This window comes from Pantherophis guttatus, chromosome 3, assembly GCF_059756535.1.
Source record: "Pantherophis guttatus breed Tessera chromosome 3, ASM5975653v1, whole genome shotgun sequence".
NCBI lineage: Eukaryota > Metazoa > Chordata > Lepidosauria > Squamata > Colubridae > Pantherophis > Pantherophis guttatus.
This window is the reverse complement of record NC_142065.1, coordinates 53,939,311-53,956,012: the sequence shown is the minus strand read 5'-3', so window position 1 is coordinate 53,956,012 and position 16,702 is coordinate 53,939,311. Positions and strand designations below refer to the sequence as shown.

The 16,702-nt window shown below is 38.0% G+C and overlaps 1 protein-coding gene across 1 annotated transcript; it reads left to right on the top strand.

Annotated features, from left to right (window-relative positions):
• Positions 1-253: 253 nt before the first annotated feature.
• On the top strand, positions 254-13,701 carry PSMA5 (proteasome 20S subunit alpha 5). The gene is made up of 9 exons (XM_034414763.2): positions 254-632; positions 2,149-2,215; positions 6,314-6,440; positions 7,203-7,270; positions 8,301-8,408; positions 8,508-8,566; positions 10,804-10,906; positions 11,663-11,749; positions 13,430-13,701. Exons 1-9 carry the CDS (start codon positions 604-606, stop codon positions 13,505-13,507), a joined length of 726 nt encoding a protein of 241 aa, XP_034270654.1. The 5' UTR covers positions 254-603; the 3' UTR covers positions 13,508-13,701.
• The last annotated feature ends 3,001 nt before the right edge of the window (positions 13,702-16,702 follow it).

The following is a 16,702-nucleotide window of genomic DNA, read 5'->3' as shown; positions in this document are numbered from 1 at the left end:
TATTTATTTATCAAAATAATGGAGTACTGTGTCATAACACGAAGAGACACGAGGATGGGAAAAACGCTACGATCGACTCCCGGAGAAACAAAACGAGCACATCCTCCTGTAATCTCTTAGTTCAGTGTTTCTCAACCTTGGAAGCTTGAAGATGGGTGGACTTCAACTCCCAGAATCTCCCAGCCAGCGCTGCTGGCTGGGGGATTCTGGGAGTTGAAGTCCACCCATCTTCAAGCTTCCAAGATTGAGAAACACTGTTTTAGTTGGTTCTCAAATCTGAAGGGCGGGATTGATAGTCCCCTCGTAGACCATGGCAACCGTTAGCCAATCCCGCCTTGGTACGAACCTTCCCAGGGCCAATTGCACGATGGCATTGTAAGCTCCCGCTTCGGAGCTCTATTGGCTGGTAAGCACGCGAGGCGTACGCCGTCGAGATTCACGCATGCGCGGTGTTGGAGTGGTGGCTGAAACCGGGTGCTTGTGTGCTGACAGGGCCATAGCCGTCTCCGGACTAAAGTAAAAATCGAGGCTCGAACGCCAAAGCTTCGCGTCCGGCGCGCGCATCCTTTCTTTCCTGTCGCTGCTGCGGCTTCCGTTGCCAGCATGTTCCTCACTCGCTCCGAGTACGACAGGTAAGTGCAGCCAGGACGAGCGGAAGCGCGGCCTGCTTTTTGGCCGGGGCTGAGTCACTGAAGCGGCCTGGCTTTCCGACCGACTCGTCCAAAGGCTTTCGGAAGGGAGTGGAAGCGGCCTCCCTCCTCCAGCTTGCCGGCCTCTCCTCGAGGGTCTCTTTAAAAAGGGGTGGCAGGGCCGCTTTTTGCTTCTTTCTTCGGAAAGAAAGCGCCTCGGTCGGACTTCGTGCCCTCAGTGCTTGGGAACGGAGAGCAGTTTTGGCTGCGTGGGGGGGAAAAAAAATAAAATAAGGTCTTAACACCGAAGTTTCCCGTCACTGAGTGTCCCGCAAAAGCTTTCCGTCGGCCGAAAAAGCAGCTTTACTGTAAATCGAACTGCAAAATCTAAGCCAAAACTGGCGGTAAAGAGATTTTATGTGTATTTGAAACCATACTTCCCCCCCCCCCAAAAAAAGTTTACATTTAGTCTGAATACTTAATTTCAGTTTGTTCGTTCTTTGTAGGGTGCTTTTAAAAAAGAAAAGATTTTCGATTTGCCTTAACTATGCCTGCTTGGGTAAAAAAAAATAGAAGGGATTGTGACATTTTTCAAGTTTTATTAGTCAGAAATCAGGCTATCCGGATCCCTTTTTGAATACTTTCTGCTAGAGGTAATTCATCAAAGTATTCTTTTTCTCGCAGCAGACTGGGCCTAATTTGTGTTGTGAAATTATTACAGTGTATTTTGGAGTAGTGTGTACTCAAGGCCAATACATTTCCTTAGTCATAATGATGATCCTCAAACTTTTGCTTTCGGTTATGCTTATCAGGGATTGGACGAGCTCACTGAAATCAAGTACTGTAATACTTTATTGTTGAATAAAGCACATCGTAGAAAAATCTACTATGCACAGATATATATTTTAGAATGTTACTTGTACAAACCAATACAGGGATAGCCGAATAAACTTTGCAAAGTATTTTTGGCAATATGTTGTGATATTTATCAAGAAGAAAAAGTTTAATTTGGTGGTGACTTTCATAAATCATTTCATACATTTAGTTTTTTTTCTCACGTTTTGCAATATCATAAACTCTCAATCCCTCCTCAATCACTGTTTTGTTTCAAGGGATTTGTTGAATTAACAAACTTGTTAAACTTGTAAAAATCTTCACTTTCTTGGGAAAATGAGAAATTTCTGAGAAGTTTGGAGTTTAAAACTACACCGCTAAATAGAATGCTGTCTTTGGAGAAAATGATTTTTCACTATATTGATACAATTTTTTTTGCTAGAAAATTTAAGATATTTAAGATATGAAGATTGAATATTTGCTGTTATAGATAAGATTGTATCTTTCATGAATTTGTCCAGTTTCTTTCTAAAACACCCTTGTTGGTTATTTGCAACAAGTCGAGTTCAGCTAGAAAAATACTTTGTCTTTCTGAATTATTTGAAATTAAACTTTATTGCATAAGTGATTGAAAATCTAAATTCTAGTAAATGTTCAATGTGACTCTTGATTATTTCCTTTGCAGAGGCGTGAACACTTTTTCACCAGAAGGAAGATTATTCCAAGTGGAATATGCTATTGAAGCTATCAAGGTACATTTGAAACTATTGTGCAAAAAGTACCTTGAGCTACTTCATAGAACTGGATGGACTGGAATGTGGGAATCTCAGAACAGTGAATGGAGAGTACAGTTTGAGAGTAGTGTTTGAGCAATCCTATCCAATTCTTCTGCACTTTCTTTGAAGTAATGCTGAGATAGCTTTTACACAGTCACAATAATTGGTTGAGACTGGCAGTGTGTTGCATGCTATATTCATTCACTTACCCAGTTGCATCAAATAGAATTTCTGTAAAATGTTAATGTAAATAACTGGGATAATGTGATGGGTCTTGTTGAAAAATGCTCAGGAATCAGTTGTGTAACATTTTGCACACATTTTGAATTCAGCTTTATAAGAATAAGCTAATCTTTATATCTGAACACGGTATGCTTACTGAAAGAAAGAAAATCCATTTCCCAATTTGATTATGTAGCATGATTTTAGTAAGCAATTTAGTATGCAGCAACTAGAACATTGTTATATTGCATTGAGAACCACTGTTGTTGTAGTAATTACAGTGCAGAGTAGGATTAGTGTGATATAGGTTCATGTTGTTACTAAACCATGGAGGTTCACTGTGTGACTTTGGGCCAAAAAGTGCAGCCTACCTTATGGTTGTAAGGGGAAATATTAAGAGGGATTGCTTTATACATAACTCAAGCTTCATAATTCAAAAGAAACTTTTTAAAAGATGGGATAATAGTACTGGTAGTAGTACCTTTTTAAAGATGGGATAATAGTAACTATAGCTTTGAAATTCCTGCAAGGGTTCCTGAGGCCAGAGGAAATGTTATATTTTCAGAGTATTTCATATTACCTATCTTTGCATGCTTCTTGTTCTGTCATAGCATACCCATGGTCACATGATAAAAGTTTAGGCACTTGATAACTGGCATGTATTTAAACAGTTGCAGCATCCTGGGGTCATATGAGAATCATTTGTGATCTTCCCAGATGGCTTCTGACAAGCAGAGATGGGGAAGCCAGATTTGCTTAATGAATATATGATTCACTTAACTGTGGAAACAAGTCATAAAATCAGGCTTGGCTCACTTAACAACTGATTTACTTAGCAATGGAAATTCTGGTCCCAATTGTGGTTGTAAGTCGACTACAATCACAATGGACTATCAGTGGTTATTATTTTTCGCATGGTGACAGCGCGATTATTTTGCACTGAATAAAATTAAATTCAACTTTTCTTATTCTGAACCTTCATAGTGGCACACTATGAAGTGAACGATTAGTAGACTTAATCAATAAGCATTCCATTACACTTTCCCGAAAGCTGCTCCTAACAGGCCAAATGTAGCAGATTGAAGAGTGAGGATGTTTTAAACACCTTGAAAAATTCCTGTGGATTAGCAGGAAAATTCTCATGTCCGGATCTACTTTTATTGCCAGAAAGCTTGGGTTGGAGCAGAATCTGGTCATGCACAATGTTTTGAGTTGGCTAGTCTGTTACAATTGTAGACCGCTATATATAGCGGTCTACATGTAATATGTTAAAAAAAAAAGGGAAAAAAGCAAATATGCTGTTTTTATGCAGCTCAGTATACTAAGCATTGACTCATCAGTGCCTACAAGTTTCATTAATAAAGATATATAGTTAGAGCTGCATGTCTCTCTGAAAAATTGATGGCAAACATGCTTGACATATAGACTATTCATAGCTGGTATTATGATTATCTTATCTGTTTCAGAGTCATAATTATCTAAACTAATGCATGCTATTCATTAATATTAAAAAATATGTTTATTTTAAAATAGTTTGTATCTGTGCTATAGGGCCTTTCTCAGAGCCAAGCCAGAGCCTTATTGTTTTGAAGATAATTGAGTTTAACATTAAAAAATAACAGTTTTTTAATGCAAATATCTTCAAGCAAATTACACTGCTATGAGAAGATGCATGATCTATTTTATACAAAATGATCTTGGGTATTTCTTGAATGGGGTGGAGCTGACGTAATCATATAAGGGCTTGACAGGACGTATTGTACATATTAAATAAAGAATTGATATACCAGATCACGGAATGGGACAACTCAGTGTGGCTAGTTTGGTGCAGCCAGTTCACTGTCAAGTCGCCTCTGCCAACTCACTGCCACCAAGTCGCCACAGAACAACTCCACACAGTCAACTCGCTGCAGGGACAACTTGCCGCAGAAGGCTGGAGGGAGAGCTGGGTGGTTGGGCGTGTGAGCAGATATGCAGAATGGCAACAGCGGCTGAGGGCATCCCATTTTCACACACCCCACCACTGTTGGCAGTGCTGCTGCCAAGCTCCAGACTGAAGAGGTCCAAAACAGACGTTGGCAGCAGTGGATTGGGGAGGCAATGGTGAGTGGGGGCATTCCATTTTCACATCCCCTACCAATGCTGCAGCAAACTCCTGGAGCTCAGCATGGCAGCGGTGGGGTGTGTAAAAATGGGACGCACCCAGATGCTACCCACCCAGCACACCACCAAGCCTGAACTCTGCCACCATTGCTGAACAGGCTGAACTCTGAACAGCCCAGAGCTCAGTATGGTAGCAGCGGTGTGTGTGAAAATTGGATGTGCCAGTTGCTGACACTGCTCTGCACTCTCCCCATTCGCTTGCCTGCCCACCCGGCTGTCTCTCCAGTGGGAAGTTACCGCTCTACCCACCTGTCTGCCCACTCACCTGACTCTTCCTCCCTTCACCATAGCAAATTGTCCCTGCGGCGAGTTGGCTGTGTGAAGTTATCATGCGGTGACTTGGTGGCAATGAGTTGGCAGAGGTGACTTGGTGAGCTGGCTGCACTGAGTTGCCCTAGATCCACCAGATCAATTGATGTAGTTAGTGCAGTTTGTCAAATGTTACATATTGACTTAAGATGAGAGAGAGAGACTAATAACAGTGAATGAATGGTAAAAAAGTGTTCTCCCTCATCCTCAGTCCATGATAAGGTTAATCAATAATGGTCCAATTATTAGGACACCTGCAGTTTAAGGACAAAACATTGACCATTGATTTAAATGTTTCCTCTCCAAAGCTGCCCTTTCTCCTTATTTTGTGGTGCCTTAGTGACTAAGACGCTGAGCTGGTCGATCAGAAGGTTGGCAGTTCAGCGGTTTGAATCCCTAGTGCAGCCTAACAGGGTGAGCTCTAGTTACTTGTCCCAGCTTCTGCCAACCTAGTAGTTTGAAAGCACGTAAAAATGCAAGTAGAAAAATAGGGACCACTTTGGTGGGAAGATAACAGCGCTCCATGGGCCTTCGGCATTGAGTCATGCCGGCTACATGACCACAGAGATGTCTTTGGACAGTGCTAGCTCTTTGGCTTTTAAATGGAGATGAGCACCGCCCCTAGAGCTGGAAAACGACTAGCACGCATGTGCAGGGGGATCTTTACTTTAATGTTGGGGGTTGAGAGGGTTTGCCATTGTTTGCCACAACATATCTGTTATTGCACAAGATGTCCTTATAGAAACAGGTTTAAGAACTTCTATGAAGGTGTAGAATCAAAATACAGCAAGTTCAGACATGACATATCTGTTTAAATGAAAATATGGTCTAAATTTTCCCTTTCATGTTTGTATTCTGGGTTTTGCTTGCACCTAGCATACATCCTATTGTTTAATACTCTTCTGAAATTCTGCATCTGACTATCATAGACTCTATGTGCTGAGTATTTCTTAGATTATATAAAGCAAATTAACAGTTCTTTAAAAAGGTGAAGGTTCTCCCGCACGTGTGTGCTAGTTGTTTCTGGCTCTAGGGGTGATGCTCATCTCCGTTTCTAAGCCGAGGGTCCAGTGCTGTCCGAAGACGTCTCCTTGGTCATGTGGCTGGCATGACTAAATGCCGAAGGTGCACAGAGCACTGTTACCTTCCCACTGAAGTGGTCCCTATTTTTCTACTTGCATTTTTTACATGCTTTCGAACTGCTAGGTTGGCAGAAGCTGGGACAAGTAACGGGAGGTCACTCCCTTACACAGCACTAGGGATTTGAACCGCTGAACTGCCGACCTTCTGATTGACAAGCTCAGGATCTTAGCCACTGAGCCACTGCGTCCCCTTTAAAATTAAAAATGGTTAAAAATGGTTTATTATTATTTTTGTTAGCTTGGTTCCACAGCAATTGGAATCCAGACATCAGAAGGAGTTTGCCTGGCTGTGGAGAAGAGGATTACTTCCCCACTTATGGAGCCAAGTAGTATTGAGAAAATTGTAGAAATTGATTCTCATATAGGTAAGAATGAAAGCTAATTCTTAAGAAAATTCTGCAGTTAATTGCAATATGATTAAAATCCTTTCTTTGGTGGTCTTCTAATTCCTATAGTATAAGCTTATATGTAGACTTCCTTTGGTATGAAATTAATATTTACTAGTAATGATCATTGGGTTTCTGTGTTCAAAATCAGCACAATATAGAATCAGATGTAGAAATCAGAAGCAACTTGCTACTATATGACCTCTCTAATAAAAGTTTGTCTCCAAATATAGAAATTGGAGAGCTGGGAATTGCAATGTGTGCTCTTGATCCCCAGCCAATTCCTCTGTTGGAAGCTCATTGATTGACCTCTAATGTTAGCCTGTCCTCTGTACATGAGGCCATTTTTTTAATATAGTCACATACACACCTCTGATGAGAACTGGAGTAGACTTCATTTATATCTACCCTTCTCTGTGTTTAACATTAATGTTGCCTATTTTAATATAGCCGTAAACAATGGTATTGTCTAACAAAGTTAATTAACAAATAAGTATAACTGACAAATATTGTAAGGTATCAGTACCTTATGACCTGCTTTCTTTCACATGCAAGTGCATGAACTTTGTTTATAACACATTTGACTTTGAACTTCTACAATTTTTTAAGAGTATCAATATGCACATGGATGGATGATTTCAAACGCATTGTTTATTTGAATGTTCATGAATCAATCTTTGGTGTCTCATAGGAATCAGTGTTGAGGCTGGTACTTTTTAATTTGTATCTCCCTTTTTATAGGTTGTGCAATGAGTGGCTTGATAGCCGATGCAAAGACATTAATTGACAAAGCAAGAGTTGAGACACAGGTAAAAATCAAATACTGATCTTTTTGCGTCTTGCTTTTTTTCTCCCACTTCTTGCTTTTTTTTTTAGAAAATTAGTTATTCACTCAGACTTAAAACAAACATGACAGCAGAACTGCAGAAAATAATTACAAATTAAATTTTATGTGAAAAAAATATGCAAAATTCAAGATGGAAATGAAAAGGTGAAAATAAGATTCCATTACTGGACTTTTATGTCACTAATTATTTACAATTACATGAATATTAGAAAAACTGTGATGGCAGAATATGTTCTACTATTATGGCTTTAGGATTGCTGTCTTTGAACTGAGTTTGATAACATTTTAATAGTCTTATTTCTCTTTTTAAATTCTCTATCCAATAAAGAAAAAGAACATGTAAAATTTAGGGAATAGATACATTTTAGGGCACAGGTAAAACTGTTTTCCAAATAATCAATCTTCATAATTGTCAGGACTCTGCTTGCTATGGATGTGTTGTTAAATTGAAAATGTGTTTCAATGAATGATTTCCATAATCTTTGCAAGTTAACATTCTTGGATCAAGGAGCTGCTTCAAATCACACTTAAAAGCACATAAATCATTTTTCTGTGAGTGGTTTCTGCACAGATGGCAAAATATTTAAGCTACTCAACTATGGAATATTGATTCTGTGATTGTAAGATTAGCTTCCTTTCATGTAATAAACTACAGTTTGCATAGGAACTGCTCATGGTAGAATGCTTCCCATGTGGTTGGAAGCCTCTAAAAGAACTTTAACTAAGCTTGAATAGAAAATATGGACAGTGTTATTCATAGCACATATCTATTCTAAAAGGAATAACAAATTAGGCATGAATCATTAAAATCTTGCCTCTTGTGCGTTCTTCATACTAGATTGCAGTTGGCTTGCATGGTAGGTAATCTTGTGCATTTCTTCTTATGGTTATAATTTTGGCTTAAGTTTATTTGGATGCAGATTGTATATGTATTGAAGAAGAAATATATCTTTTATGAAAAGAGATATAGATGTCTCTTTTTATCATCTCAGAATCACTGGTTTACATACAATGAAATCATGACTGTGGAGAGTGTGACACAAGCTGTATCCAACTTAGCGTTACAGTTTGGAGAAGAAGATGCTGATCCAGGCGCAATGGTATGTATGTCAATTATTTGTTAAATGTCCATCATTGACAATTGTATTGTTCAGTTACTAAGTCATTAAATGCCTGATTCTTCTATGATTTAATTCTAGTCAAGGCCATTTGGTGTGGCGTTACTCTTTGGAGGAGTTGATGAAAAAGGACCTCAACTGTAAGTTGGGTTTTGTTTCTTCACTCTCATTATTTGTTTAAATCCAGGCTACTTATCACTGCTGAGTTAGAAGATAGAGTACCATAGAGTTCTACATAATCAACCTGACAATGACAACAATCAACCAATGGAACAGCTTGCCTTCAGAATTTGTAGGTGTTTCACTACTACAAGCTTTCAAGAAGAGACTGGACAGCCATCTGTCACAAATGGCATAGGGTCTCCTGTTTGGCAAGGGGTTGCACTAGATGACCTACAAGGTCCCTTCCAACTCTGTTATTCTATTCTATTCTATTCTATTCTATTCTATTCCATTCCATTCCACTCCACTCCACTCCACTCCACTCCACTCCACTCCAAACTAGAAATGAAGAAGAATATCAGTAGATGAAGACTGGATTGGGTGTATGAATTGTATGGATTAACATACAATCTTTTAGGAGCTGCCAAACTCTCCTACGCTAGTATCTGTCTCCATTATTAAAGGTACAAAGATACTGGCCAAAAAGCAAAGCTGTTTTGAGGTGTATACATTTTCATAGTGAAAGCTATATATATAATTATAATTCAAAGATTTTTCAGTGTTTGCAAGGACACATAGGTGTAAAAATATGATAAATTTGATTTTGATATGAAAGCACAAACACCTTACATCTACCATTAATGTTGAAAAACAAGAAATTCAATTATTTTTCTAATAGATACATATGCAAAAACCATTTGAATGGCACTTTGTATAGTATATGACTTCTGTATATGTATAAAACCTCTGATAAAATGCAAAATTCAATGAAAATAAAGAGTAAGTTTCCTTTATTGTTGTTGCATGTTTTCAGAAGAACTTGCAGACTCCCTTAGGTGGTGTTTAAGACAGTCTTGTCCTTGTAACTAGAAGCACTTCAAAGTTCCAAGTACATTTTAAAGGAGAAAGTTGTCCTAAATTTCATAGTGGAAGCACTCAGTTAAGAGTGCAAGAAAGGCTTGAGAATGAAGAAGGAAAACTTCCACTATTGCCATTTCCAAAAGGAGGTTGGAGAAACATAATTTACTTATACAAGCAAAATACATTTGACAGACAGCACATTCTAAATGGTATACATTGCATTTTAATAAACTCAGATTTCTTTCATCTTTAGGTTGTCTTTTTTTCCTCTCATCTTCAATTTCTTCTTCAGTAATTAAATACAGTCATGATAAGAGGAAAATATAGTTGACACCAACTATTTAACAACAAAATGTTCTTTATTAAAACAAGTATATAAGAAATGGTATTGTAAATATATATTTTAAAGAACATGAATTGTTATAGTTTGTAAAATATTTAATCAGTTGCTGAGATTTATTAAATTGCTGCAAGAAAATAAGGTAATTTATTTCAATTCTGAACCATCTCTAAATGTTTTTTTACCATCACTGTATTTTTATAACCAACTCAGTTATGCCTGTAGAGATTTTGGTTCACCCAGTTACAGTATATTACTGCCTTCTGTGCCTTCATATTTATTTACTTAGTTTAATGTGCTTGTGGACCAATCATTGAGCTGCTAGATAAATATCCAGCAACATGTTTTTCAATAGATAGCTTTGATAAAATCATAGTTTGTAGAATTATGGGTGTACAAGCAATTGCATGAGCTATAGGAACTTAAATCCTAAAGAAAGGTTCAAAAATTTGAAAACCGCAAAATATAGCAAGGAGATTAAATTCATAGGACTCTTCTAGAAGAAGAAGGAAAGGGCAGGGATACTCGTTTGTTCACACTATATGCTTAGTCAAGGGAGTGCACGGAATTTGCTATAGAAAAGTGTAAAACTAATTTCTGCAGCATAATCTTGGCCATTCTAATAAATGAAAGGACAAATCTGACTTCAATCTTATGTTTTTTAGAAAACAAATAAGTAGAAATTGATTTGATTTGATTGTGAGGGAGAGAGCTGGAAAGAGAGAAGGAGAATTTAATACAGGTGATATTTTTGTGGCTATTAAAAGAACAAAAAAAACACCCTAAAGTTTGTTTGAATCCAAAGTGTCCTCTTTTTTTTGTATTGAATGTGTTTCTCCGTACTAGTCTCCCAAATTTGTTGGATGTAAGCGTTTTATTATGATACACACATGTGTACCTACACAATCTGTTCCTAATCAAATATAACTCTCAGAATAAAACTGCAGACTTTATAAATGATCTGCGTGGCACTTGATGTTTGTTCATTTTCATATCTTTTATTTATGCATGTAGATTTCATATGGATCCTTCTGGGACTTTTGTACAGTGTGATGCAAGAGCAATTGGATCAGCTTCAGAAGGTGCACAAAGCTCACTGCAGGAGGTTTATCATAAGGTGAAAGCCCATTTTATTTGGCCTTACTCTTTATTGCAGCTCCTTGATGAAAGCAGAGAAATGAAGAAAATAAGTGTGACTTTTATTGTAGCAGTATCCACAAAATCCTGTTGTTTGGTTCTCTTTTAAAATAGCTGTAACTTTAATACTGTGTTCTAGAATCACCTGGGTTATCTTTGTTTCTCATCAATGTATTTTGAGCAATTTAAAAAGTGTCATTACCTATGGCATTTTGAATATTTTTTCAACATATTTATAAGCTTCAGGTGGTTTTGGATCTGAAAAGTTCACAGGAGTTTAGAACCTTTTATAGAAATATCATGAAAAGAAATTTTGAGATATTTTAAATTAAATCTGCTTTCTTGACTAACAAATCAAATTAGTAATTTAATCTCATGCCTAAACAAGATCTTGTATTGTCTTTAAATAAAAATGACATGTTAATTATGATATGTCAATGACTGAAACCTGCAGTTCTCAGCCATAAAAATATTTTCACAATGGTAAACTGCATCCAACTGTAGCAACAGGTTTCTATGAATACTTTTCCATCGAATTGAAATTTACTGTATGTAAATTCAGTTTAGACTAGCATGTGGAGTAAGAACACTGTCCAGTCAGTTTTAGACATGTAATTATATATAATGGCTTAGTTAAGCATTTGTTTAATTTAAGAAAATTATCCAATTAATGTAATAACTACAGCCACTTGGTGCCTATCATATCAGCCTTAAGTTTCATGATTTCTCTTTACAGTCAATGACACTGAAAGAGGCAATTAAGTCATCCCTTATAATTCTAAAACAAGTTATGGAAGAAAAGCTGAATGCAACTAACATTGAGGTATGTCAATCCATTTATTAAAGGTTTTCCATCAATGTCCATATTATGTGAATTTCGGCACAGATATTGAAGTAGCTTAGATTTACTATGGATTGTATATTATGTCCCAATTATTTTGGGGTAGAATTGTAGGAGTTAAGTTGCACATTTGGCTCTGCTGCTTCAGTGTTGATATTTCTGAGATTAGAGTGTTGAGATCTTTGTAATGAAATAGTGACCCATATACTTCTTAACATCTACATAGCAATGGGAAAGGTTCTTTACTGCCATAGCAGCAAAAATTTAATGTGATGTGAATAAATCAAGTACTTAAAATCTTAAAAACTAACACTAGTGACTCAAGTTCCATCTAAATCAATGTTCTGCTAACTAGTGGAAAACCACTCCAATAAAGCTGCCAAGTAGCTTTATTGCAATGGTTTTTAGGAAATTGAATGTATGCAATGTTGAATGCAGCCACTGAGGGTAGCCTTAAGACCAACAGAAATTGTTAAGTGAATTGCATAAAGGTGTCAGGAAATTACTAAAGCTGAGGGAGTTGGAACTAAAATGCTGTGCTTACACTGTACAGCATAAACTTAACATAGTGGCCCCTCTCCAAAACAGAAATGTGTGTTTTGACATAACACAACAGATGAAATATTTGGGCTATAGGGGATTCTTACTGGTGGATTCTTGATAGGCACCCAAATCTTCTCAGTACTATACCTTCTACCCCCACCCCCCCCATCCCCGATTATCTGTATATTGGCTTGTTTCTTGCCATGATGATCTTTAAACATTAGATTACAAATGCATCCCCATCAATCTGCCATCCAGTGCCTGGTCTTCTAACACTTTCCCTGTCTTCCATTCCTCACCTTCCCTCAGTCAGTAATGCTGACATTGCTGCATGGTATTTTTGCAAAAGATAAATGAAAACACACACACTGTGCTGACACCCCGACACACACACTCCCCATATTTTCTTTCCTCCCTCTTTTGCCTTTTCTCAGTCAGTGCACTATTATAGTGTTGGGACCTTTTCACACCAAGATGGTCTCAGCAGTAAAGAACAATCTCCCAGTGCAATTTATTTCACTAGCCTGGTGCTTCCCAATCTTCCCAGTGCCTTCCCTCCCTTGTCTTATCTCAGCTGCTGATGAAGGAGACCCTTTGGCTCCCACTCTTAACCCACCACTCAGTTCTGCCCAGAGGACTTGTATTTTGGTTACTTTCCACAACAAACTTATTCCATGGACCATATATCTGAAACATGCATATTTTGGTTTAGGCACAGACTATCACAAATCAGCTTGTTCGGGGCAGCAAGAGCTTGTGCAGCGAATATACTGCACAGCCCTACTTTTCCTCTGTGTTTTATGGAGCAAAGAGGAATTTGTATCTCAAGTTTTGATGGAGCAGTGTGGATAAAAATACTTGTTCACCCTAATTAAGCTAAACTTAAGCAAAGGTAGTAGAGCTTTTGTAATTTCTTCTTTTCTCCAAAGAACTAGAGCATGTTAGAAATGACTTTGTTTTTAGAAATGTATTAGGGTGGAAAGATCTACAAGCCAAAATTGTTCAGACAGTCGAATAGTAGTATCTGTTTCATGTGCAGTAATCAATCTTCTGTATGTCAAGGGTTGCTACTTTCTAATGTGAATAAGTATTTATAACTTGCCTTTGCTGTCCTTGCAGCTTGCAACAGTGCAACCTGGAAAGAAGTTCCACATGTATACAAAAGAAGAACTTGAAGATGTCATCAAAGATATTTGATGAGAGGAGGAACTCTCCCAACTGCCTCATTCCCTGACCACAGCAAACTGAATCATCAGTTGTTTTCCAGTGCCCGTAACTTTATTTCAGCAGCACGTATGCCTGCTCTTAAAGGCGCAAAGATTTTTTTACAGTTTCTGTACATAAAGATCTTCAACAAGAGGAAACTAGAATAAATCATTTTGTTATTCTTATGTCACTAATTCTTTAATAAAGTTCGGTGGGAGGTATGCTTAAAATTAGTAGTGTTAGGGTAGCTGCATCTTCAAATGTTTTCTTCCTCATACATCAAATTTGGCTTTCTCAGGAATGCATACAAGAGGATGGGGATACAGGTAGTCCTCGACTTACAACAGTTCACTTAGTGACCGTTCAAAGTTACAACGGCACTGAAAAAAGTGACTTATGACCGTTTTTCATAGTTACAGCCTTTGTAGTATCCCCATGATCATGTGATTAAAATTCAGAAGCTTGGCAATTGGTTCATACTTATGACCATTGCTGTGTCCCAAGATCACGTGATCCCCTTTTGCAACCTTCTGACAAAGTCAGTGGGAAAGCCAGATTCACTTAACAACCAGGTTACTAACTTATTAGCTGTACTGATTCACTTAACAGGAAAGCAAGAAAGGTTGTAAAATGAGACAAAATGTCTCACTTAACAACAGAAATTTTGGGCTCAGTTGTGGTCATACGTCGAGGACTACCTGTAATTCCACCTCTCTCCTACACACAAATATATTTTCAGCACTTTATTATTTGGTACAGGTAGTTCTCGACTTACAACAGTTCATTTAGTGACCGAAGTTACAACGTTACAACAGCACTGGAAAAAAAGTGACGTCATGACTGTTTTTCATACTTATGACCATTGCAACACCCCATGGTCAGGTGATCAAAATTCAGACGCTTGGCCATTGACTCATATTTATGATGGTTGCAGTGTCTTGTAATCACCTTTTGTAACCTGACAAGCAAAGTCAGTGGGGAAGAGCCAGATTCATTTAATAACTTACAAACTTAACAATTGGAGTCACTCAACTGTGGACTTAACAACTATGGCAAGAAAGGTGGTAAAATGGAGCAAAACTCACTTAACAAAATGTCTCACTTAGCAATAGAAATTTTGGGCTCAATTGTGATAAGTCGAGAACTAACTATCAGATGTTTTAATAGGATAAATGAACATCTTAAAGCTCCAACTGGTTACAGGCTTTACTGCATTTTGATGCTAGTCACAGAGACCACATTGCTGGTTGGGGAAGGCTGAATAAAATACAGTCATTGGGATTAAAGCAGCAGTTGAGCAGATCAATAAATCATTATAAAAGAGAAAAAGGATCCCTTGGGACAATATTGCAGGCCTTTATAGTCTCCTTTTCAAACTGAAAGGTTCCCTCCTAAAATTCAGTACAGCTTAAACCACTGTACATACAGTTATAATTACTGTATATTACTTCCCTTACGTTGTCTAACTGCTGGTATCTGGTAGTCTTTCTAATATTACCAGTAGGCTAAACTTTCTTCCTTTTCTGGATGGCATGATAGTAACCAAACTCCCAGACATGTGGCCTTCAAAAGTCATTCCTGGAGCTCCCATTTTTAGCCTTTTAAATTACCTAGCTCCCTCATGTGGAACATGAGATAAATCAGGCAGTATATTTAAGCAAATGAATCAGTTCTGACTACCTCCTTTATATGTAATGATTTGTAAATCAGTTATTTACAACAAAGGTAAAACTCCAAAATAAAACCTAGAGGAAAAAATATGTAAAAAAAAAAAAGATTGAATTTCTTAATATTTTTTCTTTATATTATATATTATATTTGTTACGATGCTGAAGTGGATGTGTGGTATGGGGCATGATATTTTTGAGGGCTTTGGGTATGTTAGAAATGTGTAGACATTAGATGGGGTTTTGAAGTGATTGGCTTCCAGAAGTGACTTGGGGTGAAGTGCAGGCCAGCATAAGAAAGGGAGAGGAGTCAGTGGCATGAGCAACAGGGGAAGAAAGTTCCATTTGCATCTCTCCAGGCAATGGACAAAAGGTATAGTATAGGCCAGTGATGGTGAACCTTTTTGGCACCAAGTGCCGAAAAGGGAGTGCATGCTTATCTGGGTGACAACAATGAGAATGGGAATAAGTTGGTAGTCTTACAAGAGTCCTGTGGCTGCATCCTGACTTGCATTGGCTACTTTGATAATCCCCCGCCTTTCCCCACCTCAAACTGGATTGAAATTAGCCCTGTAAATCAGAGCAGATTTCAAATGATTTGCTGGGAGGCAGGGGGTTACATTGTGGATGTTGGCACTATGAGGAGAGATCTGGACTGGTTGGGGGTCGAGGGGGAGAGTCTGTTTTGGAGACCATAGGCAAGGTGAGGCTGGATTTGGTCACCAGCCTCAAGTGAGAGACACAGGAAGGAGAACATTGACTGCCACTCCTGCCAGTATAAACTTTCTTCCTCCTAGTTTAAAATTGGGGGGAGGGGGAGTGAGATTAGAGAGTGGATAAGAGGAGTGATCAAGTGAATGGTGAGCATCAGATGTGTTGTCTGGGGTTTAGTCATTGAATGTTAAATAAAAGTGTCAGTATCTGGGCAAGGTTTATTTGCATTTATGCTGTGTGTATTGATGGATGAGTCCCTTTGGCTTTGAACAAGAGGTCAAAGCTGGGGGGTGTGGGGGGAGGAGAATAGAAGGAGTATTGACATTTTTTAAACTTTGTGTTGGAAAAGACTCTTGAGAATAAAAATTAAGAAAACAAATGGATCATTGAACAAAGATCCCCAAATGTTTACTTGAGGAACAAATGATCAGGTTTAAAGTATCCTACTTCATATGCATTGTGCAAAGATTTAGTTCTTTTCAGAAGGCTCTAACCCTGGAAAGGATGGAAGGAAAGAGAAGAAGAGGTTGACAGGGGCTAAGTAGATGAATTCAGTTACAGTGGCAATGGGTACACTGTTGGAAGACTTAAAAGACAGGCATGGGGAAGATCATTATGGAGAATATTTATGTGCTCACTTAAAGAGTTGACATTTGTTTGGTGGCACAGAATCAAATATGTGCAGAAATTATTCCTTTATTATTTCAGTTGTATTTACCTAGGAGGCACCTGGGAGGCATCCAAAGATCATATGGCTCTTATTTTGACCTCTTATGTTACACCTGCCTTTTTTTTTTAACTGAGC

Excerpts from the sequence above, each read along its gene's own strand:
- PSMA5 (XM_034414763.2), top strand. The coding sequence starts at position 604 with ATGTTCCTCACTCGCTCCGAGTACGACAG. Across the intron at positions 8,567-10,803 it reads GATGAAAAAGGACCTCAACT|ATTTCATATGGATCCTTCTG; the intron begins GTAAGTTGGGTT and ends TTATGCATGTAG. Across the intron at positions 10,907-11,662 it reads TGCAGGAGGTTTATCATAAG|TCAATGACACTGAAAGAGGC; the intron begins GTGAAAGCCCAT and ends TTCTCTTTACAG.